At 51.8% G+C, this 24,342-nt stretch overlaps 1 protein-coding gene across 1 annotated transcript in view; it reads right to left on the reverse strand.

Annotated features, from left to right (window-relative positions):
• Positions 1 to 24,342, reverse strand: part of LOC123486160 (exocyst complex component 6-like) — a gene marked incomplete at its 5' end in the record, with an annotated part of 83,292 nt that overhangs the window by 8,159 nt on the left and 50,791 nt on the right. The window contains one exon of the mRNA XM_045217372.1: positions 9,707 to 9,775. Within this exon, the coding sequence (XP_045073307.1) occupies positions 9,707 to 9,775 (69 nt within the window). The remainder of the gene's footprint in view (positions 1 to 9,706; positions 9,776 to 24,342) is intronic.

Consider the following 24,342-nt stretch of genomic DNA (forward strand, 5'->3'; position numbering starts at 1 on the left):
TCTGTCCATAATAAAGCGCTGCTCTGCCTTCTTAACAACAATATCAATAAGGCAGGTCCTAGTTTTAACTCGTGTGATCAGGTGCCACAAAGAGGGACTTAGCAAAATTACATTTGGCTGAGAATAGGGCAGCACGGCTGGCCCTTAAATGTACACAGAGACCTAACATGAATAATATGCATGTCAATCTCTAATTGCTCAAAGTAGAGAGAAATTGACTTCATCACTACTTGTTTTTTGTAAGAAGTATTGACATGCTGAATGCACCCGAGCTGTCTGTTTAAACTACTATCAGCACAGCTCGGACACCCATGCATACCCCACAAGACATGCCACCAGAGGTCTCTTCACAGTCCCAACGTCCAGAACAGACTATGGGAGGCGCACAGTAATACAGTGGGAAAAAAAAGTATTTAGTCAGCCACCAATTGTTGCAAGTTCTCCCACTTAAAAAGATGAGAGAGGCCTGAAATTTTCATCCTTGAGGTACCACGTCAATATGACAGACAAATTGAGAAAAAAAAAATCCAGAAAAATCACTTGTAGGATTTTTTATGAATTTATTGCAAATTATGGTGGAAAATAAGTATTTGGTCACCTACAAACAAGCAAGATTTCTGGCTCTCACAGACCTGTAACTTCTTCTTTAAAGGCTCCTCTGTCCTCCACTGCGTTACACTGTATTAATGGCACCTGTTTGAACTTGTTATCAGTATAAAAGACACCGGTCCACAGCCTCAAACAGTCACACTCCAAACTCCACAATAGCCAGAGACCAAAAAGAGAGAGGCTGTCCAAAGGACACCAAAAACAAAATTGTAGACCCTGCACCAGGCACTGAGGAAGACTGAATCTGCAATAGGTAAGCAGCTTGGTTTGAAGAAATCAACTGTGAGGAGCAAATTATTAGAAATGGAAGACATACAAGACCACTGATAATCTCCCATCGATCTGGGGCTCCACGCAACATCTCACCCCGTGGGAGTCCAAAATGATCACAAGCACGGTGAGCAAAAATCCCAGAACCACACGGGGGGACCCTGGTGAATGACCTGCAGAGCTGGGACCAAAGTAACAAAGCCTACCATCAATGTAACACACTACGCCGCCGGACTCAAATCCTGCAGTGCGAGACGTGTACCCCTGCTTAAGCCAGTACATGTCCAGGCCCGTCTGAAGTGCATTTGAATGATCCAGAAAAAAATTGGGGGAGAATGTCATACGGTCAGATGAAACCAAAATATAACTTTTTGGTAAAAACTCAACTACTAAGTCATGTTTGGAGGACAAAGAATGCTGAGTTGCATCCAAGAACACCATACCTACTGTGAAGCATGGGGTTGGAAACATCATGCTTTGGGGCTGTTTTTTCTGCAAAGGGACCAGGGCGACTGATCCGTGTAAAGGAAAAGAATGAATGGGCTGCATGTCGTGAGATTTCGTGAAACCCTCCTTCCATCAGCAAGGGCATTGAAGATGAAGGCGTGGCTGGAGTCTTTCAGCATGACAGCGTCCAACACACCGCCCGGGCAACGAAGGAGTGGCTTCGTAAGAAGCATTTCCAAGGTCTGGAGTGGCCTAGCCAGTCTCCAGATCTCAACCCCCATAGAAAATCTTTGGAGGAGTTGAAAGTCTGTGTTGTGACAGCCCAAAACATCACTGCTCTGGAGAATATGCATGGAAGGAATGGGCCAAAAATACCAGCAACAGTGTGCTTGAAAACCTTGTGAAGACTTACAGAAAACGTTTGACCTGTGTCATTGCCAACAAAGGGTATATAACAAAGTATTGAGAAACTTTTGTTATTGACCAAATACTTATTTTCCACCATCATATGCCAATAAATTAAAAAAATCCTACAATGTGATTTTCTGGATTTTTTTCCTCATTTGTCTGTCATAGTTGGCAGCGTGTACCTATGATGAAAATTACAGGCCTCTCTCATCTTTTTAAGTGGGAGAACTTGCACAATTAGTTGGCTGACTAAATACTTTCACCCACTGTACATAGAGATACCTGATAAGCTACATGGAACTCTATTCCTCAATTTTTAAAAACAGAATAAAAATACACCTTATTGAACAGGGGGACTATAGAAGAGACACACACACAGTACAGACACACACACATACACATGATAACACACACCCCTACACTACCCGATTCAAAAAGTCTTTCTTCATTTTTACTATTTTCCGCACGTTGTAGAATAGTAGGAAGACATCAAAACTATGAAATAACACATATGGAATCATGTAGTAACCAAAAAAGTGTTAAACAAATCAAAATATATTTTATATTTGAGATTCTTCAAATAGACACCCTTTGCCCTTGATGACAGCTTTGCACATGCTTGCCATTCTACTCTCCAGCCAGCTTCACCTGGAATGCTTTTCCAACAGTCTTGAAGGAGTTCCCACATATGCAGAGCACTTGTTGGCTGCTTTTCCTTCACTCTGGCTTGGTCCGACTCATCCCAAACCATCTCAATTTGGTTAAGGTGCGGGGATTGTGGAGGCCAGGTCATCTGATGCAGCACTCCATCAATCTACTTCTTGGTCAAATAGCCCCTTATACAGCCTGGAGGTGTGTTGGGTCATTATCCTGTTAGAAAAACAAATGATAAGTTCCACTAAGCCCAAACCAGACGGGATGGCCTATCACTGCAGAATGCTGTGGTAGCCAGCGCTGGTTGTGTACCAATTCTAAATAAATCACTGACAAGTGTCACCAGCAAAGCACCCACACAACACTCAACACCTCCTCTTCATGCTTGACGGTGGGAAATACGCATCGAGATCATCCGTTCAAGTTCACGCGTCTCACAAAGGCACAGCGGTTGGAACCAAAAATCTCAATTTGGACTCCAGACCAAAGGGACAAATTTCCACGGTCTATTGCTCGTGTTTCGTGGCCCGCGCAGGTCTCTTCTTCTTATTGATGTCCTTTAGTAATGGTTTCTTTGCAGCAATTTGACCGATGAAGGCCTGATTCATATCGGTCCCCTCTGAACAGTTGATGTTGAGATGTATCTGTTAGCATTTGAACTCTGTGGATTTATTTGGGCTGCAATTTCTAATGGCTGGTACTCTAATGAACTTATCCTCGGCAAGCAGAGGCTCTGGGTCTTCCTTTCCTGTGGCGGTCCTCATTGAGAGCAGTTTCATTCATAAGCGCTTGATGTTTTTTTTGCGACCACACTTCAAAAATGCTCAAAGTTCTTGATATTTTCTCATATTGACTGACCATGTCTTAAAGTAATAATGGACTGTCATTTCTCTTGGCTTATTTGAGCTGTTTTTGCTATAATATGGACTTGGTCTTTTACAAAATAGGGCTATCTTCTGTATACCCCCTACCTTGTCACGAACAAGTGATTAGCTCAAACGACGTTAAGAAGTTAGAGAAATTCCACAAATTAACTTTTTGGGAAGGAACACCTGTTAATTGAAATGCATTCCAGGGTGACTACCTTATGAAGCTAGTTGAGAGAATCGCCAAGATGTGCAAAGCTGTCATCAAGCGCGCAAAGTGGCTATTTTGAATATGAAATTATTTTGATTTGTTTAACACTTTTTTGGTTACTACATGATTCCATATGTGTTATTTCATAGTTTTGATGTCCTCACTATTATTCTACAATGTAGAAAATAGCAAAAAAATTTACAGAAAAACCCTTGAATGAGGTAAGTGTTCTAAAACTTTTGACCGGGCATAGTGTACACACTCAATACTATTCTCTCTCTAAGTGCGCTTGCAAAAGTATTCATCCCCCTTGGCGTTTCTCCTATTTTGTAGCATTACCACTGGTAATTTAATGGATTTTTATTTGGATATCATGTAATGGACATATACACGAAATAATCAAAATTGTGAAGTGAATGAAAAAATAACTTGTTTCAAAACATTCTCAAAAAATAAATAACCGAAATAAGCAAGTTGCGTGCATATGTATTCACGCCCCTTTGGAAGCCCCTAAATAAGATCTGGTGCAACCAATTACCTTCGCATAATTAGTTCCAAAAAAGTCCACCTGTGTGCAATCTAAGTATCAATGATCCTATCACATGATCTCAGTGTATATATACACCTATTCTCGAAAGGCTCCCAGAGTCTGCAACACCACTAAGCAAGGGGCACCACCAAGCAAGCGGCAATTAATGAAGACCGGAGCTCTCCAAACAGGTCAGGGGGACAAAGTTGTGGAGAAAGTACAGATCAGGGTTGGGTTAAAAAAATATCAGAAACTTTGAACATCCCACGGACACCATTACATCCATTATTAAAAGATGGAAGAATATGGCACCACAACAAACCTGCCAAGAGAGGGTCACCCACCAAAACTCAGGACCAGGCAAGTAGGGCATTAATCGAGAGGCAACAAAGAGATCAAGATAACCAGTGAATGAGCTGCAAGCTCCACAGAGAAGATTGGAGTATCTGTCCATAGGAATGCCTGAATATCAACCAGTACTGGGGACCATTGGGAGATTAGGGATGCCTGCACATCACCAGTACTGTGCGGACCATTGGGAGACTAGGGATGCCTGATAATCAACCAATACTCGGCCCATTGGAGACTAGAGAGATGCCTGAGAATCAGAACCAGTGCTGAGACCATTGGAGACTAGGGGATGCCTGATAATCAACCAGTACTCGAACCATTGGATACTGGGGATGCCTGAGAATCAACCAGTACTGGGACCCATTGAGACTAGGGATGCCTGAGAATCACGGTACAGGGACCATTGGAGACTAGGGATGCCTGAGAATCAACCAGTACTGGGACCATTGGAGACTAGGGATGCCTGAGAATCAACCGTTACTGGGACCCATTGGAGACTAGGGGATGCCTGATAATCAGCGACTGTAACTGGGACCGGAGGACTAGGGATGCCCTGATAATCAACCGGTACTGGGACGATTGGAGGGATGACTGATAATCAACCAGTACTGGGACCATTGGAGACTAGGGATGCCTGATAATCAACCAGTACTGGGACCATTTTGGGAGAACTAGAGACAAGCCTAGAGAATCAACCAGTACTGGGACCATTGGGACTAGGGGACATGCCTGAGAATCAGACCAGTACTCGGACCATTGGAGACTAGGGATGCCTGGCAATCAACCAGTACTGGGACCATTGGAGACTAGGGATGCCTGATAATCAACCAGGTACGGACCATTGGATACTAGGGACATGCCTGAGAATCAACCAGTACTGGGACCATTGGAGACCAGAGAGATGCCCCAGAATCAACCGGTACTGGGACCATTCGATACTAGGGATGCCTGATAATCAACCGGGATCTGGGACCATTGGATACTAGGGATGCCTGAGAATCAACCAGTACTGGGGGAACCATTGGAGACTAGGGATACCTGATAATCAACCAGTACTGGGGCCATTGGAGACTAGGGGATGCCTGATAATCAACCAGTAATGGGACCATTGGAGACTAGAGAGTGGCGCATGATTTATATATCAATACCATCTAAATGAATCCAGATCTGATTGGCAGGAGTGTGTATAAGCTTTTTGTTCCAGCCCAGCTCATATCTGATTATAAATCATAGCCTATCCGCGTGATTCGTTATGTTGATTTATTTAAGTCAGGTGTTACAGCTGGGCTGGGACAAAACCCTGCACACACTCCTGCTCTTTAGAGGACTTCCTGCAATGACTGAAACAGACCAAAGCAGGAGAATAGTGTTCCAGGTTGAAACAGCTGACCTAGTGGAGAGGTGATGAGACTCAGGCACGCCCATTGGTTCTGGAATAGAGAAGGTGCTAACAAGGTTTACAATATGGCATCAATACCATGACAGTAATTCTACCTAAAAAAACAAATGTGTGAATCCCAATTCATTTAAAAGCCACCATAGCAGGTAGGACTAAATAAGGTCACATAACCTTGTCTACTATAAGCCACCATAGCAGGTAGAACTAAAATGATTGGCTGTCCAGAGGGTAACAGCAAACAGATCAATGTCTTCCCGCAGTACAGTAAGCACACTGTTGACTCGAGAGACGCTAAAATCAGTCCATCTCTGAAACCTCTCAAAAAGCCAGACTAAATAATATAGCTAGCTGGGGTAGCTAGCTTCAAGTATTACTGAAATTAGAACACCCACCCTTCACCCACAGACACAAACATACACTATCAAGAACGTCTAGCTTCACCATCTAAGTTAGCTAGCAAGTTAACTAGCAAGCTAGAGAAAGCTAAACTAGTCTTTATGAATTCCCAATGCATTTTAATGGCTAGACAAATAGATGGCTAATGTAGCCATGTAGCCAGGCTAATGTTGCTAACCAGCTAACCATGAGCTAACTATCTAGATAACGGGTAGTGTGTAAGTAGCCATGTAGCCAGGCTAATGTTGCTAACCAGCTAACCATGAGCTAACTATCTAGATAACAGGTATTGTGTAAAGTAGCCATGTAGCCAGGCTAATGTTGCAACCAGCTAACCATGAGCTAACTATCTAGATAACTTGGGTATTGTGTAATGTAGCCATGTAGCCAGGCTAATGTTGCTAACCAGCTAACCATGAGCTAACTATCTAGATAACGGGTATTGTGGTAAGAGTAGCCATGTAGCCAGGCTAATGTTGCTAACCAGCCTAACCATGAGCTAACTATCTAGATAACGGGTATTGTGTAATGTAGCCATGTAGCCAGGCTAATGTTGGCTAACCAGCTAACCGTGAGCTAACTATCTAGATAACGGTATTGTAAAGTAGCCATGTAGCCAGGCTAATGTTGCTAACCAGCTAACCATGAGCTAACTATCTAGATAACCACAGGTATTGTGTAAATGTTAAAAAACTTACCCTAGAAAGTTCACAGAACTGTCAATTTAAACAAATGTAGCTCATTTAATCATTACAAATGTAGCCAACATCTTACCTTTGCCTGGTTTTGGCAGTCTAGTCCAGATCATAAAAAAATAATAAAAATAAAATATGCCATTTGAGCAGACGCTTTTATCCAGAAGCGACTTACAGTCATGCGTGCATACATTTTAGTGTATGGGTGGTCCCGGGATCGAACCCACTACCTTAAAGCGTTACAAGCGCCGTGCTCTACCAGCTGAGCTACAGAGGACCTGGTGATGTGAAGCTTGAGACAGGCATTTGTATTTCAATACAGGCCAATATATTAATAAAAAGTCACCTTGTCCAATTGAGATTTACACGATTATCAAAATGCCACGCCAGGGTAAGCCTCACCGAAACACAGCCCTTATTTAAGGGTTTAGAAAATCCCCATAGAAAATGGTGGGAAAAAATAAATACATCAATGGTGGAAAAACAATTAGAACCATTTCCGTGTTTGACCGCTAGGTTTGATGATATTATGACTCATACTGTGGTACTCTATTAGATTGTACAGGTTTTCTCTTCCTTCATCAGAGACAGAAGAGGAAACCAGACACCCCACTCGCTAGTATTTCAGTTTTTTTTTCTAGTTCAATGAAAGTCAATGAACTAAGCAGACCAGTCCCAGCTGCTATTGCATTGGTGTCTATGGGGAGACACACCCAGTTAAGTAGACTGGAAATTACAATTTTTTCTTCAATGGTAAAAGGCCTGAGTGAACGATATGAACTCATCCCCAGTCTTTGACGTCATGTAGCTAGCTGACATATTCATGCTTTGCCTACTCTGATTCGGAAGATATCGTTGCTAAATCAACATGGCTGAACGAGGCCTACACCAGCGCTAGTATCGGCTGTATTAGATAGCTACGTTTGCGCTGACTCTTAGTACATTTAGCCAGCTAACTAGCGATTAAGCTAACACAATTGATTTTAGCTACAACTTGCTAAGACAAAGTAGCTGTTTGCAGACAGTAAGACACACAAACTAATAGTGGAATCCATAGAACACTGGTGGATTTATATGAAGAAGCGTAAAGTGGAAATGACCTGTACCTTAACCTGACCCATTACTGGACCAGATCTAACCTGTACCTAACCTGACCCATTACTGGACCAGACCAGACCCTACTGGACCTGAGGCCCAGATTAACCAGGTCACATCAACACTAAGAGAGTAAGAGACAGAGCTGATAGCTGAGCTGGTAATGGCTTAATGGGATCCACAACAGTTGACTTGGAGCCAGGGTAATGCGGCAACGTTAATCCTGACCTACAGGGACAGTGTGTCACTGGGTCAGGAGAGGTGTGCTACTGGGTCAGAGGAGAGGTGTGTTACTGGGTCAGAGGAGAGGTGTGCTGCTGGGTCAGAAGGAGAGTTGTGCTACTGGGTCAGAGGAGAGGTGTGTTTACTGGGTCAGAGGAGAGGTGTGCTACTGGGTCAGAGGGAGAGGTGTGCTACTGGGTCAGAGGAGAGGTGTGTTACTGGGTCAGAGGAGAGGTGTGCTGCTGGGTCAGAGGAGAGGTGTGCTACTGGGTCAGGAGGAGAGGTGTGTTCTGGGTCAGAGGAGAGTTGTGCTACTGGGTCGAGAGGAGAGGTGTGTTACTGGGTCAGAGGAGAGGTGTGTTACTGGGTCAGAGGAGATGTGTGTTACTGGGTCAGAGGAGAGGTGTGCTGCTGGGTCAGAGGAGAGGTGTGTCACTGGGTCAGAGGAGAGGTGTGTTACTGGGTCAGAGGAGAGGTGTGCTACTGGGTCAGAGGAGAGGTGTGCTACTGGGTCAGAGGAGAGGTGTGTTACTGGGTCAGAGGAGATGTGTGTTACTGGGTCAAGAGAGGAGATGCTGTGTTACTGGGTCAGAGGAGAGGTGTGCTACTGGGTCAGAGGGAGGTGTGCTACTGGGTCAGAGGAGAGGTGTGTTACTGGGTCAGAGGAGATGTGTGTTACTGGGTCAGAGGAGATGTGTGTTACTGGGTCAGAGGTGAGGTGTGTTACTGGGTCAGAGGAGAGGTGTGTTACTGGGTCAGAGGAGAGGTGTGTTACTGGGTCCGAGGAGAGGTGTGCTACTGGGTCAGAGGAGAGGTGTGTTACTGGGTCAGAGGAGAGGTGTGCTGCTGGGAGAGGAGAGGTGTGTTACTGGGTCAGAGGAGAGGTGTGTTACTGGGTCAGAGGAGAGGTGTGCTACTGGGTCAGAGGAGAGGTGTGTTGCTGGGTCAGAGGAGAGGTGTGCTGGCCTGGGTCAGAGGAGAGGTGTGTTACTGGGTCAGGAGGAGAGGTGCTGGCCTGGGTCAGAGGAGAGGTGTGCTGGCCTGGGTCAGAGGAGAGGTGTGCTGGCCTGGGTCAGAGGCAGAGGTGTGCTGGCCTGGGTCAGAGGGGAGGTGTGCTGGCCTGGGTCAGAGGGGAGAGGTGTGCTACTGGGTCAGAGGAGAGGTGTGCTGGCCTGGGTCAGAGGAGAGGTGTGCTACTGGGTCAGAGGAGAGGTGTGCTACTGGGTCAGAGGAGAGGTGTGCTACTGGGTCAGAGGAGAGGTGTGCTGGCCTGGGTCTAAGGAGGAGAGGGTGAGGAGTCAGCGGGTGTGCTACTGGGTCAGAGGAGAGGTGTGCTGGCCTGGGTCAGAGGAGAGGTGTGTTACTGGGTCAGAGGAGAGGTGTGCTACTGGGTCAGAGGAGAGGTGTGCTGGCCTGGGTCTAAGGAGGAGAGGTGAGGAGTCAGCCAGAGGAGAGGGGGAAAGTAGGCCGTAGGATGAGTGGTGGTGCTGTTTACCTGTCGGAGGAGAGGGGAAAGTAGGCCGTAGGATGAGTGGTGGTGCTGTTTACCTGTCGGGAGGTCGATGAATGCCAGCTGTAAAGTGTCCCCCTGGAATCCTGGCACAGGCTCTGAGCTGGCAAACACTGGAGCAGGGACAGAAGAGCAGTAACAGGCTCTGAGCTGGCAAACCTGGAGCAGGGACAGAAGACAGTAACAGGCTCTGAGCTGGCAAACACTGGAGCAGGGACAGAAGACAGTAACAGGCTCTGAGCTGGCAAACACTGGAGCAGGGACAGAAGACGGTAACAGGCTCTGAGCTGGCAAACACTGGAGCAGGGACAGAAGACAGTAACAGGCTCTGAGCTGGCAAACACTGGAGCAGGGACAGAAGACAGTAACAGGCTCTGAGCTGGCAAACACTGGAGCAGGGACAGAAGACAGTAACAGGCTCTGAGCTGGCAAACACTGGAGCAGGGACAGAAGACAGTAACAGGCTCTGAGCTGGCAAACACTGGAGAGCAGGGACAGAAGACAGTAACAGGCTCTGAGCTGGCAAACACTGGAGCAGGGACAGAAGACAGTAACAGGCTCTGAGCTGGCAAACACTGGAGCAGGGACAGAAGACAGTAACAGGCTCTGAGCTGGCAAACACTGGAGCAGGGACAGAAGACAGTAACAGGCTCTGAGCTGGCAAACACTGAGCAGGGACAGAAGACAGTAACAGGCTCTGAGCTGGCAAACACTGGAGCAGGGACAGAAGACAGTAACAGTCAATCACACTGATAAGCCCACAGAAGCTATATGTATTCTGTCAGGGGATATGTCAAGTCAACCCCCTTTATATAAAGTGCATTAACTCAAGATCTCAAAACACTTTACAGTGGGAATAAATGAAATCAAAACAGTGTCACGTTAAGATTAAGGCACCGTGCATGATCACCTAAAAACCTTAAAACAACCTCTTGGAGAACTCTACATTTGAGAAGTCAATAGATTCCCTAGAGACATGTGAACTGGCCTGCTGAACCCAGGAGCTGAACTCTGGTTCACCCTACATCAGGGGCCCTGAGGGGCCTCAGAGGAGCACCAGGTACAAGACACACACACCTCTCTCCTCACACACGCACACACAGGAGCTCAGCTGTCACAGCCCTGGCCCACATAATACCATTCAACCAGGCTTGGCTGGGCTCGCTCCATTATACTAGCCTGTTCCGGTCGGTCAGTCGGTCCGTCCGTCCCAGGGGAACCTCTTTTAGTGGGTCACCTCCACAACTCCTCCTCCTCTACACACAGAGCCTGACAGAGAGACTACTGGACCGGCAGAGAGACACTGACCACAAGACTACTGGACCTACAGAGAGACTACTGGACCTGCAGAGAGACTACTGGACCTGCAGAGAGACTACTGGACCTGCAGAGAGACTACAGGACCTACAGAGAGACTACTGGACCGGCAGAGAGACTACGGGACCTACAGAGAGACTACGGGACCTGCAGAGAGACTACGGGACCTACAGAGAGACTACTGGACCTACAGAGAGACTACTGGACCTATAGAGAGACTACTGGACCGGCAGAGAGACTACTGGGCCTACAGAGAGACTACTGGACCTGCAGAGAGACTACAGGGCCTACAGAGAGACTACGGGACCGGCAGAGAGACTACGGGACCTATAGAGAGACTACTGGACCGGCAGAGAGACTACTGGACCTGCAGAGAGACTACTAGACCTACAGAGAGACTACTGGACCTACAGAGAGACTACTGGACCTACAGAGAGACTACTGGACCTACAGAGAGACTAGGCTTGGGCAGTATGCAGATTGTCATACCTTCATACCGACCTTGTGCCATACTGGGATATTCGGTAATACCGGCAATGAAAACACGGGGCGCTGTTTCTGACCTAAACTATACAAATAACAAACAAAAAAATGCTCCTCACAGTTTGCTACACATACAAAACGAATATTAGCCAGCAATTTGAATGAACAAAAAATACAGTGACGAAATCCTGAGGCCAGCCACCCGGACAGCTGATGAAACTGAGGAGTATTTCTGTCTATAATAAAGCCCTTTTGTGCAGAGAAACTCATTCTGATTGGCTGGGCCTGGCTCCCCAGTGGGTGGGCCCCTGCCCAGTCCTGTGAAATCCATAGATTAGGGCCTAATGAATTTATTTCAATTGACCGATTTCCTTACAGTGGTGTGAAAAAGTGTTTGCTCCCTTCCTGATTTGTTATTTGTTTGCCACACTTAAATGTTTCAGATCATCAAACTAATTTTTATATTAGTCAAAGATAACACAAGTAAACACAAAATGCAGTTTTGAAATGAAGGTTGTTATTATTAAGGGAAAACCAAATCCAAACCCACATGGCCCTCTGGGAAAAAAGGGTTTGCCCCCCGTTACAACAGAACTCAACTGTGGTTTATCACACCTGAGTTCAATTCCTCTAGCCACACCCAGGCCTGATTACTGCCTCACCTGTTCTCAATCAAGGAATCACTTAACTAGGACCTTCCTGACAAAGTGAAGTAGACCAAAAGATCCTCAAAAGCTAGACATCATGCTGAGATCCAAAGAAATTCAGGAACAAATGAGAAAGAAAATAATTGAGATCCATCAGTCTGGAAAAGGTTATAAAGCCATTTCTAAAGCTTTGGGACTCCAGCGAACCACAGTGAGAGCCATTATCCACAAATGGCGAAAGCATGGAACAGTGGTGAACCTTCCCAGGAGTGGCGGCCGACCAAAATTACCCCAAGATTGCAGCGACGACTCATCCAAGAGGTCACAAAAAGAACGCCACAACAACATCCAAAAGAGCTGCAGGCCCCACTTGCCTCAGTTAAGTTCAGTGTTCATGACTCCACCATAAGAAAGAGAGTGGGCAAGTGAGTTCCAAGATGAAAACCACTGCTGAGCAAAAATAACATCAGGCTCGTCTAATTTTTGCCAGAAAACATCTTGATGATCCCCAAGACCTTTGGGAAAAATACTCTGTGGACTGACGAGACAAAAGTTGAACTTTTGGAAGGTGTGTGTCCCATTACATCTGGCGTAAAAGTAACACCGCATTTCAGAAAAAAGAATATCATACCAACAGTAAAATATGGGCCTGTTTTGCTGCTTCAGGACCTGGAAGACTTGCTGTGATAAATAGACAGCAGAATTCATGGTTCCACCAAAAAAAATCCTGAAGGAGAATGTCCGGCCATCTGTTCATGACCTCAAGCTGAAGCGAACTTGGGTTCTGCAGCAGGACAATGATCCAAAACACACCAGCAAGTCCACCTCTGAATGGCTGAAGAAAAACAAAATGAAGACTTTGGGTGGCCTAGTCAAAGTCCTGACCTGAATCCTATTGAGATGCGTGGCATGACCTAAAAAAGGCAGTTCATGCTCAAAAAACCCTCCAATGTGGCTGAATTACAACAATTCTGCAAAGATGAGTGGGCCAAAATTCCTCCACAGCGTTGTAAAAGACTCATTGCAAGATATCACAAACGCTTGATTGCAGTTGTTGCTGCTAAGGGTGGCCCAACCAGTTATTAGGTTGTATGGGGCAAACACTTTTTCACACAGGGCCATGTGGGTTTGGATTTAGTTTTCCCTTAATAATAACAACCTTCATTTCAAAACTGCATTTTGTGTTTACTTGTGTTATCTTTGACTAATATTAAAAATTTGTTTGATGATCTGAAACATTTAAGTGTGACAAACATGCAAACAAATAAGAAATCAGGAAGGGGGCAAACACTTTTTCACACCACTGTATATGAACTGTTACTCAGTAAAATCGTTGAAATTGTTGCGTTTATATTTTTCTTCTGTATAGTTATAAGATATCTAGCTGGCAAACATTTAGTTGTGAATTCCATCCTGTGATTAGATCACCTGGCCCATGCTGCACAACAGGGAGTGACTCCCAAGGCTCCGGTATCTCCTCGTTGGGTGCTTGTAAACAAACACCATGTGACTGGGGATTACCGTAAACTTCATAATAGTGTGACTGGGGATTACAGTAAACTTCATAATATTGTGACAGGGGATTACCGTAAACTTCATAATAGTGTGACTGGGGATAAAGAACAATGCATTCTTAATTTCACCTAACGTATTGCACAAAGTTGACTGCAGGTATTTACTTAATGTAGCTACAAATATTACAATTTATTAAAAAAACTTCAAATAAATAGTTTCAACGATATTGGAAAAACCATCCTGTGGCTTTTTCCAAATACCCGGTTATACGGTATACTCGGTATACCGCCCAAGCCTAGAGAGACACTACAGGACCTACAGAGCCAGACAGACAGACAGCAACACCACCCAGAGCCAGACAGACAGACAGCAACACCACCCAGGAGCCAGACAGACAGACAGCAACACCACCCAGAGCCAGACAGACAGCACAGCAACACCACCCAGAGCCAGACAGACAGACAGCAACACCACCCAGAGCCAGACAGACAGACAGCAACACCACCCAGAGCCAGACAGACAGACAGCAACACCCACCCAGAGCCAGACAGACAGACAGCAACACCACCCAGAGCCAGACAGACAGACAGCAACACCACCCAGAGCCAGCCAGACAGACAGCAACACCACCCAGAGCCAGACAGCAACACCACCCAGAGCCAGACAGACAGACAGACAGCAACACCACCCAGAGCCAGACAGACAGACAGCAACACCACCCCAGAGCCAGACAGACAGCAACACCACCCAGAGCCAGCCAGACAGACAGCAACACCACCCAGAGCCAGACAGCAAAAACCACCCAGAGGCAGCCAGACAGACAGCAACACCACCCAGAGCCAGCCAGACAGACAGCAACACCACCCAGAGCCAGACAGACAGACAGCAACACCACCCAGAGGCAGCCAGACAGACAGCAACACCACCCAGAGCCAGCCAGACAGACAGCAACACCACCCAGAGCCAGACAGACAGACAGCAACACCAACCCAGAGCCAGACAGACAGACAGACAGCAACACCACCCAGAGCCAGACAGACAGACAGCAACACCACTCCAGAGCCAGCCAGACAGACAGCAACACCACCCAGAGCCAGCCAGACAGACAGCAACACCACCCAGAGCCAGCCAGACAGACAGACAGACAGCAACACCACCCAGAGCCAGACAGCAACACTACCCAGAGCCAGACAGACAGACAGCAACACCACCCAGAACCAGACAGCAACACCACCCAGAGCCAGCCAGACAGACAGACAGCAACACCACCCAGAGCCAGACAGACAGACAGCAACACCACCCAGAGCCAGCCAGACAGCCAGACAGACAGCAACACCACCCAGAGCCAGACAGCAACACTACCCAGAGCCAGCCAGACAGACAGCAACACCACCCAGAGCCAGCCAGACAGACAGCAACACCACCCAGAGCCAGCCAGACAGACAGACAGCAACACCACCCAGAGCCAGACAGCAACACTACCCCCAGAGCCAGACAGACAGACAGCAACACCACCCAGAGCCAGACAGACAGACAGCAACACCACCCAGAGCCAGACAGACAGACAGCAACACCACCCAGAGCCAGACAGACAGACAGCAACACCACCCAGAGCCAGCCAGACAGACAGCAACACCACCCAGAGCCAGCCAGACAGACAGACAGACAGCAACACCACCCAGAGCCAGACAGCAACACTACCCAGAGCCAGCCAGACAGACAGCAACACCACCCAGAGCCAGCCAGACAGACAGCAACACCACCCAGAGCCAGACAGACAGCAACACCACCCAGAGCCAGACAGCAACACCACCCAGAGCCAGACAGACAGACAGCAACACCACCCAGAGCCAGACTACTGGGACCAACACAGTGCTGAGGTGTTAGAGGTCAGGGGAGGTTAGAGCAGAAAGCAGTGAGCCAATGAAAAGAGCAGGTTCTCTGAGAGGGAGGGGGCTGTTTCTCGTTCCCAGCCAGGTAACCAGCAGTGTTGCTGGTATGGGGACAGGAGGCCACCAGTTACTTTCCGTTCCCAGCCAGGTAACCACAGTGTTGCTGGTATGGGGGACAGGAGGCCCGCCACCAGTTACTTCGCCGGTTCCAGCCAGGTAACCACAGTGTTGCTGGTATGGGGGACAGGAGGCCCGCCACCAGTTACTTCCCGGCTTCCCAGCCAGGTAACCACAGTGTTGCTGGTATGGGGACAGGAGGCCCGCCACCAGTTACTTCCGTTCCCAGCCAGGGGTAACCACAGTGTTGCTGGTATGGGGACAGGAGGCCCGCCACCAGTTACTTCCCGTTCCCAGCCAGGTAACCACAGTGTTGGCCCCCTGGTATGGGGACAGGAGGCCAACACCAGTTACTTCCGTTCCCAGCCAGGTAACCACAGTGTTGCTGGTATGGGGGACAGGGAGCCCGCCACCAGTTACTTCCCGTTCCCAGCCAGGTAACCACAGTGTTGCTGGTATGGGGACAGGAGGCCCGCCACCAGTTACTTCCGTTCCCAGCCAGGTAACCAGCAGTGTTGCTGGTATGGGGGACGGAGGCCACCACCAGTTACTTCGCCGTTCCCAGCCAGGTAACCACAGTGTTGCTGGTATGGGGACAGAGGCCGCCACCAGTTACTTCCGTTCCCAGCCAGGTAACCACAGTGTTGCTGGTATGGGGACAGGAGGCGCCATCCAGTTACTTCCCGTTCCCAGCCAGGTAACCACAGTGTTGCTGGTATGGGGACAGGAGGCCCGCCACCAGTTACTTCTCGTTCCCAGCCAGTAACCACAGTGTTGCTGGTATGGGGGACAGGAGGCCCGCCACCAGTTACTTCCCGTTCCCAGCCAGGTAACCACAGTGTTGCTGGTATGGGGGACAGGAGGCCCGTCACCAGTTACTTCCCGTTCCCAGCCAGGTAACCACAGTGTTGCTGGTATGGGGGACAGGAGGCCCGACACCAGTTACTTCGTTCCCAGCCAGGTAACCACAGTGTTGCTGGTATGGGGGACAGGAGGCCCGCCACCAGTTACTTCCCGTTCCCAGCCAGGTAACCACAGTGTTGGTATGGGGACAGAGGCCCGCCACCAGTTACTTCCCCGGTCCCAGCCAGGAACCACAGTGTTGCTGGTATGGGGGACAGGAGGCCCGCTACCAGTTACTTCCCGTTCCCAGCCAGGCAACCACAGTGTTGCTCGGTATCGGCGGACAGGAGGCCCGCACACCAGTTACTTCCCGTTCCCAGCCAGGTAACCACAGTGTTGCTGGTATGGGGGACAGAGGCCCGCCACCAGTTACTTCGTTCCCAGCCAGGTAACCACAGTGTTGCTGGTATGGGGACAGAGGCCCGCCACCAGTTACTTCCCGTTCCCAGCCAGGGGTAACCACAGTGTTGCTGGTATGGGGACAGGAGGCCCGCCACCAGTTACTTCCCGTTCCCAGCCAGGTAACCACAGTGTTGCTGGTATGGGGGACAGGAGGCCCGCCACCAGTTACTTCCCGTTCCCAGCCAGGTAACCACAGTGTTGCTGGTAATGGGGGGACAGAGGCCGCCACCAGTTACTTCCCGTTCCCAGCCAGGTAACCACAGTGTCAAGCTGGTGTAGGGGGAGAAGCCCGCCACCAGTTACATTCCCGTTCCTTCACCAGGTAACCACAGTGTTTGGTATGGGGGACAGAGGCCCCACGCCACCAGTTCACTTCCAGTTCCCAGCCAGGTAACCACAGTGTTGCTGGTATGGGGACAGGAGCCGCCACCAGTTACTTCCCGTTCCCAGCCAGGTAACCACGGTGTTGCTGGATGGGGGAAGAGGCCCACCAGTTACTTCCCGTTCCCAGCCAGGTAACCACAGTGTTGCTGGTATGGGGGACAGAGCCCGCCACCAGTTACTTCCCGTTCCCAGCCCGAGGTAACCACAGTGTTGCTGGTATGGGGGACAAGGACGCCACCAGTTCCCGTTCCAGCCAGGTAACCACAGTGTTGCTGGTATGGGGAGACAGGAGGCCCGCCACCAGTTACTTCCCGTTCCCAGCCAGGTAACCACAGTGTTGCTGGTATGGGGGACATGGAGGCCCGCCACCAGTTACTTCCCGTTCCCAGCCAGGTAACCACAGTGTTGCTGGTATGGGGGGACAGGAGGCCCGCCACCAGTTACTTCCGTTCCCAGCCAGGTAACCACAGTGTTGCTGGTATGGGGGGACAGGCCGCCACCAGTTACTCCCCGTTCCCAGCCAGGTAACCACAGTGTTGCTGGGCATGGGGGACAGAGGCCCGCCACCAGTTACTTCCCGTTCCCAGCCAGGTAACCACAGTTGTTGCTGGTATGGGGGGACAGGAGGCCCGCCACCAGTTACTTCCCGTTCCCAGCAGGTAACCACAGTGTTGCTGGTATGGGGGACAGGAGGCCCGCCACCAGTTACTTCCCGTTCCCAGCCAGGTAACCACAGTGTTGCTGGTTGTGGGGACAGGAGCGCCACCAGTTGCTTCCCTTCCCAGCCAGGTAAACAGTGTTGCTGGTATGGGGGGACAGGAGGCCACCAGTTACTTCCCGTTCCAGCCAGGTAACCACAGTGTTGCTGGTATGGGGACAGAACCCGCCACCAGTTACTTCCTTCCAGCCAGGTAACACACAGTGTTGCTGGTATGGGGACAGGAGGCCCGCCACCAGTTACTTCCCGTTCCGGCCAGGTAACCACAGTGTTGCTATGTATGGGGACAGGAGGCCACGCCACCAGTTACTTCGTTCCCAGCCAGGGTAACCACAGTGTTGCTCGGTATGGGGGACAGGAGGCCCGCCATACCAGTTACTTCCCGTTCCCAGCCAGGTAACCACAGTGTTGCTGGTATAAGGGGGGACAGAGCCCGCCACCAGTTACTTCCCGTTCCTCAGCCAGGTAACCACATGTGTTGCTGGTATGGGGGACAGGGAGGCCCACCACCAGTTACTTCCCGTTCCCATCAGGTAACCACAGGTGTTGCTGGTATGGGGGACAGGAGGCCCGCCACCAGTTACTTCTGCCGTTCCCAGCCAGGTAACCACAGTGTTGCTGGTATGGGGGGACAGGAGCCGCCACCAGTTACTTCCGTTCCCAGCCAGGGTAACCCAGTGTTGCTGGTATGGGGGACAGGAGGCCCGCCACCAGTTACTTCCGTTCCCAGCCAGGTAACCACAGTGTTGCTGGTATGGGGGACAGAGCCGCCACCAGTTACTTCCCGTTCCCAGCCAGGTAACCACAGTGTTGCTGGTATGGGGGACAGAGCCCGCCACCAGTTACTTCCGTTCCCCAGCCAGGTAACCACAGTGTTGCTGGTATGGGGGACAGTGGGAGGCCCGCCACCAGTTACTTCGTCCCAGCCAGGTAACCACAGTGTTGCTGGTATGGACAGAGGCCCGCCACCAGTTACTTCCCGTTCCCAGCCAGGTAACCACAGTGTTGCTGGTATGGGGGACAGAGGCCCGCCACCAGTTACTTCCCGTTTCCCAGCCAGGTAACCACAGTGTTGCTGGTATAGGGGGGACAGGAGGCCCGCCACCAGGCTACTGTCCCGTTCCCAGCCAGGTAACCACAGTGTTGCTGGTGGTTGGGGGACAGGAGGCCGCCACCAGGGTTACTTCCCGTTCCCAGCCAGGTAGGGGACCACAGTGTTGCTGGTACGGGACAGGAGGCCCGCCACCAGTTACTTCCCGTTCCCAGCCAGGTAACCACGAGTGTTGCTGGTATGGGGACAGAGGCCCGCCAGTACTTCCCGTTCCCAGCCAGGTAACCACAGTGTTGCTGGTATGGACAGAGGCCCGCCACCAGTTACTTCCCGTTCCCAGCCAGGGGGTAACCACAGTGTTGCTGGTATGGGGGGACAGGAGGTCCGCCACCAGTTACTTCCCGTTCCCAGCCAGGTAACCACAGTGTTGCTGGTATGGGGGACAGAGGCCCGCCACCAGTTACTTCCCGTTCCCAGCCAGGTAACCACAGTGTTGCTGGTATGGGGGACAGGAGGCCCGCCACCAGTTACTTCCCGTTCCCAGCCAGGTAACCACAGTGTTGCTGGTATGTGGGACAGGAGGCCCGCCACCAGTTACTTCCGTTCCCAGCCAGGTAACCACAGTGTTGCTGGTATGGGGACAGGGAGGCCCGCCACCAGTTACTTCCCGTTCCCAGCCAGGTAACCACAGTGTTGCTGGTATGGGGGACAGGAGGCCCGCCACCAGTTACTTCCCGTTCCCAGCCAGGTAACTACAGTGTTGCTGGTATGGGGGACAGGAGGCCCGCCACCAGTTACTTCCCGTTCCCAGCCAGGTAACCACAGTGTTGCTGGTATGGGGGACAGGAGGCGCCACCAGTTACTTCCCGTTCCCAGCCAGGTAACCACAGTGTTGCTGGTATGGGGACAGGAGGCCCGCCACCAGTTACTTCCCGTTCCCAGCCAGGTAACCACAGTGTTGCTGGTATGGGGGGACAGAGGCCCGCCACCAGTTACTTCCACGTTCCCAGCCAGGTAACCACAGTGTTGCTGGTATGGGGGACAGGAGGCCCGCCACCAGTTACTTCCGTTCCCAGCCAGGTAACCACAGTGTTGCTGGTATGGGGGACAGGAGGCCCGCCACCAGTTACTTCCGTTCCCAGCCAGGTAACCACAGTGTTGCTGGTATGGGGACAGGAGGCCCGCCACCAGTTACTTCCCGTTCCCAGCCAGGTAACCACAGTGTTGCTGGTATGGGGAGACAGGAGGCCCGCCACCAGTTACTTCCCGTTCCCAGCCAGGTAACCACAGTGTTGCTGGTATGGGGGGACAGGAGGCCCGCCACCAGTTACTTCCGTTCCCAGCCAGGTAACCACAGTGTTGCTGGTATGGGGGACAGGAGGCCCGGCTACCAGTTACTTCCCGTTCCCAGCCAGGTAACCACAGTGTTGCTGGTATGGGGACAGGAGGCCCGCCACCAGTTACTTCCCGTTCCCAGCCAGGTAACCACAGTGTTGCTGGTATGGGGACAGGAGGCCCGCCACCAGTTACTTCCCGTTCCCAGCCAGGTAACCAAGCAGTGTTGCTGGTATGGGGGACAGGAGGCCCGCCACCAGTTACTTCCCGTTCCCAGCCAGGTAACCACAGTGTTGCTGGTATGGGGGGACAGGAGGCCCGCCACCAGTTACTTCCCGTTCCCAGCCAGGTAACCACAGTGTTGCTGGTATGGGGGACAGACCGCCACCAGTTACTTCCCGTTCCCAGCCAGGTAACCACAGTGTTGCTGGTATGGGGGACAGAGGCCCGCCACCAGTTACTTCCCGTTCCCAGCCAGGTAACCACAGTGTTGCTGGTATGGGGGACAGGAGGCCCGCCACCAGTTACTTCCCGTTCCCAGCCAGGTAACCACAGTGTTGCTGGTATGGGGGACAGGAGGCCCGCCATACCAGTTACTTCCCGTTCCCAGCCAGGTAACCACAGTGTTGCTGGTATGGGGGACAGGAGGCCCGGCCACCAGTTACTTCCGTTCCCAGCCAGGTAACCACAGTGTTGCTGGTATGGGGGACAGGAGCCCGCCACCAGTTACTCCGTTCCCAGCCAGGTAACCACAGTGTTGCTGGTATGGGGACAGGAGGCCCGCCACCAGTTACTTCCCGTTCCCAGCCAGGTAACCACAGTGTTGCTGGTATGGGGAGGCGAGAGCCCGCCACCAGTTACTTCCCGTTCCCAGCCAGGTAACCACAGTGTTGCTGGTATGGGGGGCAGGAGCGCCACCAGTTACTTCCCGTTCCCAGCCAGGTAACCACAGTGTTGCTGGTATGGGGGACAGGAGCCGCACAGTTACTTCCCGTTCCCAGCCAGGTAACCACAGTGTTGCTGGTATGGGGGACAGAGGCCCGCCACCAGTTACTTCCCGTTCCCAGCCAGGTAACCACAGTGTTGCTGGTATGGGGGACAGGAGGCCCGCCACCAGTTACTTCCCGTTCCCAGCCAGGTAACCACAGTGTTGCTGGTATGGGGGGACAGAGGCCCGCCACCAGTTACTTCCCGTTCCCAGCCAGGTAACCACAGTGTTGCTGGTATGGGGGACAGAGGCCCGCCACCAGTTACTTCCGTTCCCAGCCAGGTAACCACAGTGTTGCTGGTATGGGGGGACAGGAGGCCCGCCACCAGTTACTTCCCGTTCCCAGCCAGGTAACCACAGTGTTGCTGGTATGGGGGACAGGAGGCCCGCCACCAGTTACTTCCCGTTCCCAGCCAGGTAACCACAGTGTTGCTGGTATGGGGGGACAGGAGGCCCGCCACCAGTTACTTCCCCGTTCCCAGCCAGGTAACCACAGTGTTGCTGGTATGGGGGGACAGGAGGCCCGCCACCAGTTACTTCCCGTTCCCAGCCAGGTAACCACAGTGTTGCTGGTATGGGGGGACAGGAGGCCCGCCACCAGTTACTTCCCGTTCCCAGCCAGGTAACCACAGTGTTGCTGGTATGGGGGACAGGAGGCCCGCCACCAGTTACTTCCCGTTCCCAGCCAGGTAACCACAGTGTTGCTGGTATGGGGACAGGAGGCCCGCCACCAGTTACTTCCGTTCCCAGCCAGGTAACCACAGTGTTGCTGGTATGGGGACAGGAGGCCCGCCACCAGTTACTTCCCGTTCCCAGCCAGGTAACCACAGTGTTGCTGGTATGGGGGACAGGAGGCCCGCCACCAGTTACTTCCGTTCCCAGCCAGGTAACCACAGTGTTGCTGGTATGGGGACAGGAGGCCGCCACCAGTTACTTCCCGTTCCCAGCCAGGTAACCACAGTGTTGCTGGTATGGGGGACAGGAGGCCCGACCACCAGTTACTTCCCGTTCCCAGCCAGGTAACCACAGTGTTGCTGGTATGGGGGGACAGGAGGCCCGCCACCAGTTACTTCCCGTTCCCAGCCAGGTAACCACAGTGTTGCTGGTATGGGGACAGGAGACCCGCCACCAGTTACTTCCCGTTCCCAGCCAGGTAACCACAGTGTTGCTTGGTATGGGGGGACAGGAGGCCCGCCACCAGTTACTTCCCGTTCCCAGCCAGGTAACCACAGTGTTGCTGGTATGAGACAGGAGGCCCGCCACCAGTTACTTCCGTTCCCAGCCAGGTAACCACAGTGTTGCTGGTATGGGGACAGGAGGCCCGCCACCAGTTACTTCCCGTTCCCAGCCAGGTAACCACAGTGTTGCTGGTATGGGGGGACAGGAGGCCCGCCACCAGTTACTTCCGTTCCCAGCCAGGTAACCACAGTGTTGCTGGTATGGGGGACAGGAGGCCCGCCACCAGTTACTTCCCGTTCCCAGCCAGGTAACCACAGTGTTGCTGGTATGGGGGACAGGAGGCCCGGCCACCAGTTACTTCCCGTTCCCAGCCAGGTAACCACAGTGTTGCTGGTATGGGGACAGGAGGCCCGCCACCAGTTACTTCCCGTTCCCAGCCAGGTAACCACAGTGTTGCTGGTATGGGGGACAGGAGGCCCGCCACCAGTTACTTCCCGTTCCCAGCCAGGTAACCACAGTGTTGCTGGTATGGGGACAGGGAGGCGCCACCAGTTACTTCCCGTTCCCAGCCAGGTAACCACAGTGTTGCTGGTATGGGGACAGGAGGCCCGCCACCAGTTACTTCCCGTTCCCAGCCAGGTAACCACAGTGTTGCTGGTATGGGGGACAGGAGGCCCGCCACCAGTTACTTCCCGTTCCCAGCCAGGTAACCACAGTGTTGCTGGTATGGGGGGACAGGAGGCCCGCCACCAGTTACTTCCCGTTCCCAGCCAGGTAACCACAGTGTTGCTGGTATGGGGGACAGGAGGCCCGCCACCAGTTACTTCCCGTTCCCAGCCAGGTAACCACAGTGTTGCTGGTATGGGGGACAGGAGGCCCGCCACCAGTTACTTCCCGTTCCCAGCCAGGTAACTCACAGTGTTGCTGGTATGGGGGACAGGAGGCCCGCCACCAGTTACTTCCGTTCCCAGCCAGGTAACCACAGTGTTGCTGGTATGGGGGACAGGAGGCCCGCCACCAGTTACTTCCGTTCCCAGCCAGGTAACCACAGTGTTGCTGGTATGGGGGACAGGAGGCCCGCCACCAGTTACTTCCCGTTCCCAGCCAGGTAACCACAGTGTTGCTGGTATGGGGGACAGGAGGCCCGCCACCAGTTACTTCCCGTTCCCAGCCAGGTAACCACAGTGTTGCTGGTATGGGGGACAGGAGGCCCGCCACCAGTTACTTCCCGTTCCCAGCCAGGTAACCACAGTGTTGCTGGTATGGGGGACAGGAGGCCCGCCACCAGTTACTTCCCGTTCCCAGCCAGGTAACCACAGTGTTGCTGGTATGGGGGGACAGGAGGCCCGCCACCAGTTACTTCCCGTTCCCAGCCAGGTAACCACAGTGTTGCTGGTATGGGGGACAGGGAGGCCCGCCACCAGTTACTTCCCGTTCCCAGCCAGGTAACCACAGTGTTGCTGGTATGGGGGACAGGAGGCCCGCCACCAGTTACTTCCCGTTCCCAGCCAGGTAACCCACGGTGTTGCGGTGGGACAGGCCCAACAGTTACTTCCGTTCCAGCCGGTAGCCACGGTGTTGCTGGTAGTGGGGGACAGGAGCCGCCACCAGTTACTTCCCGTTCCCAGCCAGGTAACCACAGTGTTGCTGGTATGGGGGACAGGAGGCCCACCACCAGTTACTTCCCGTTCCCAGCCAGGTAACCACAGTGTTGCTGGTATGGGGGACAGAGGCCCACCACCAGTTACT

The sequence above is a fragment of the Coregonus clupeaformis genome, unplaced genomic scaffold (assembly GCF_020615455.1).
Source record: "Coregonus clupeaformis isolate EN_2021a unplaced genomic scaffold, ASM2061545v1 scaf1040, whole genome shotgun sequence".
Taxonomy (NCBI): domain Eukaryota; kingdom Metazoa; phylum Chordata; class Actinopteri; order Salmoniformes; family Salmonidae; genus Coregonus; species Coregonus clupeaformis.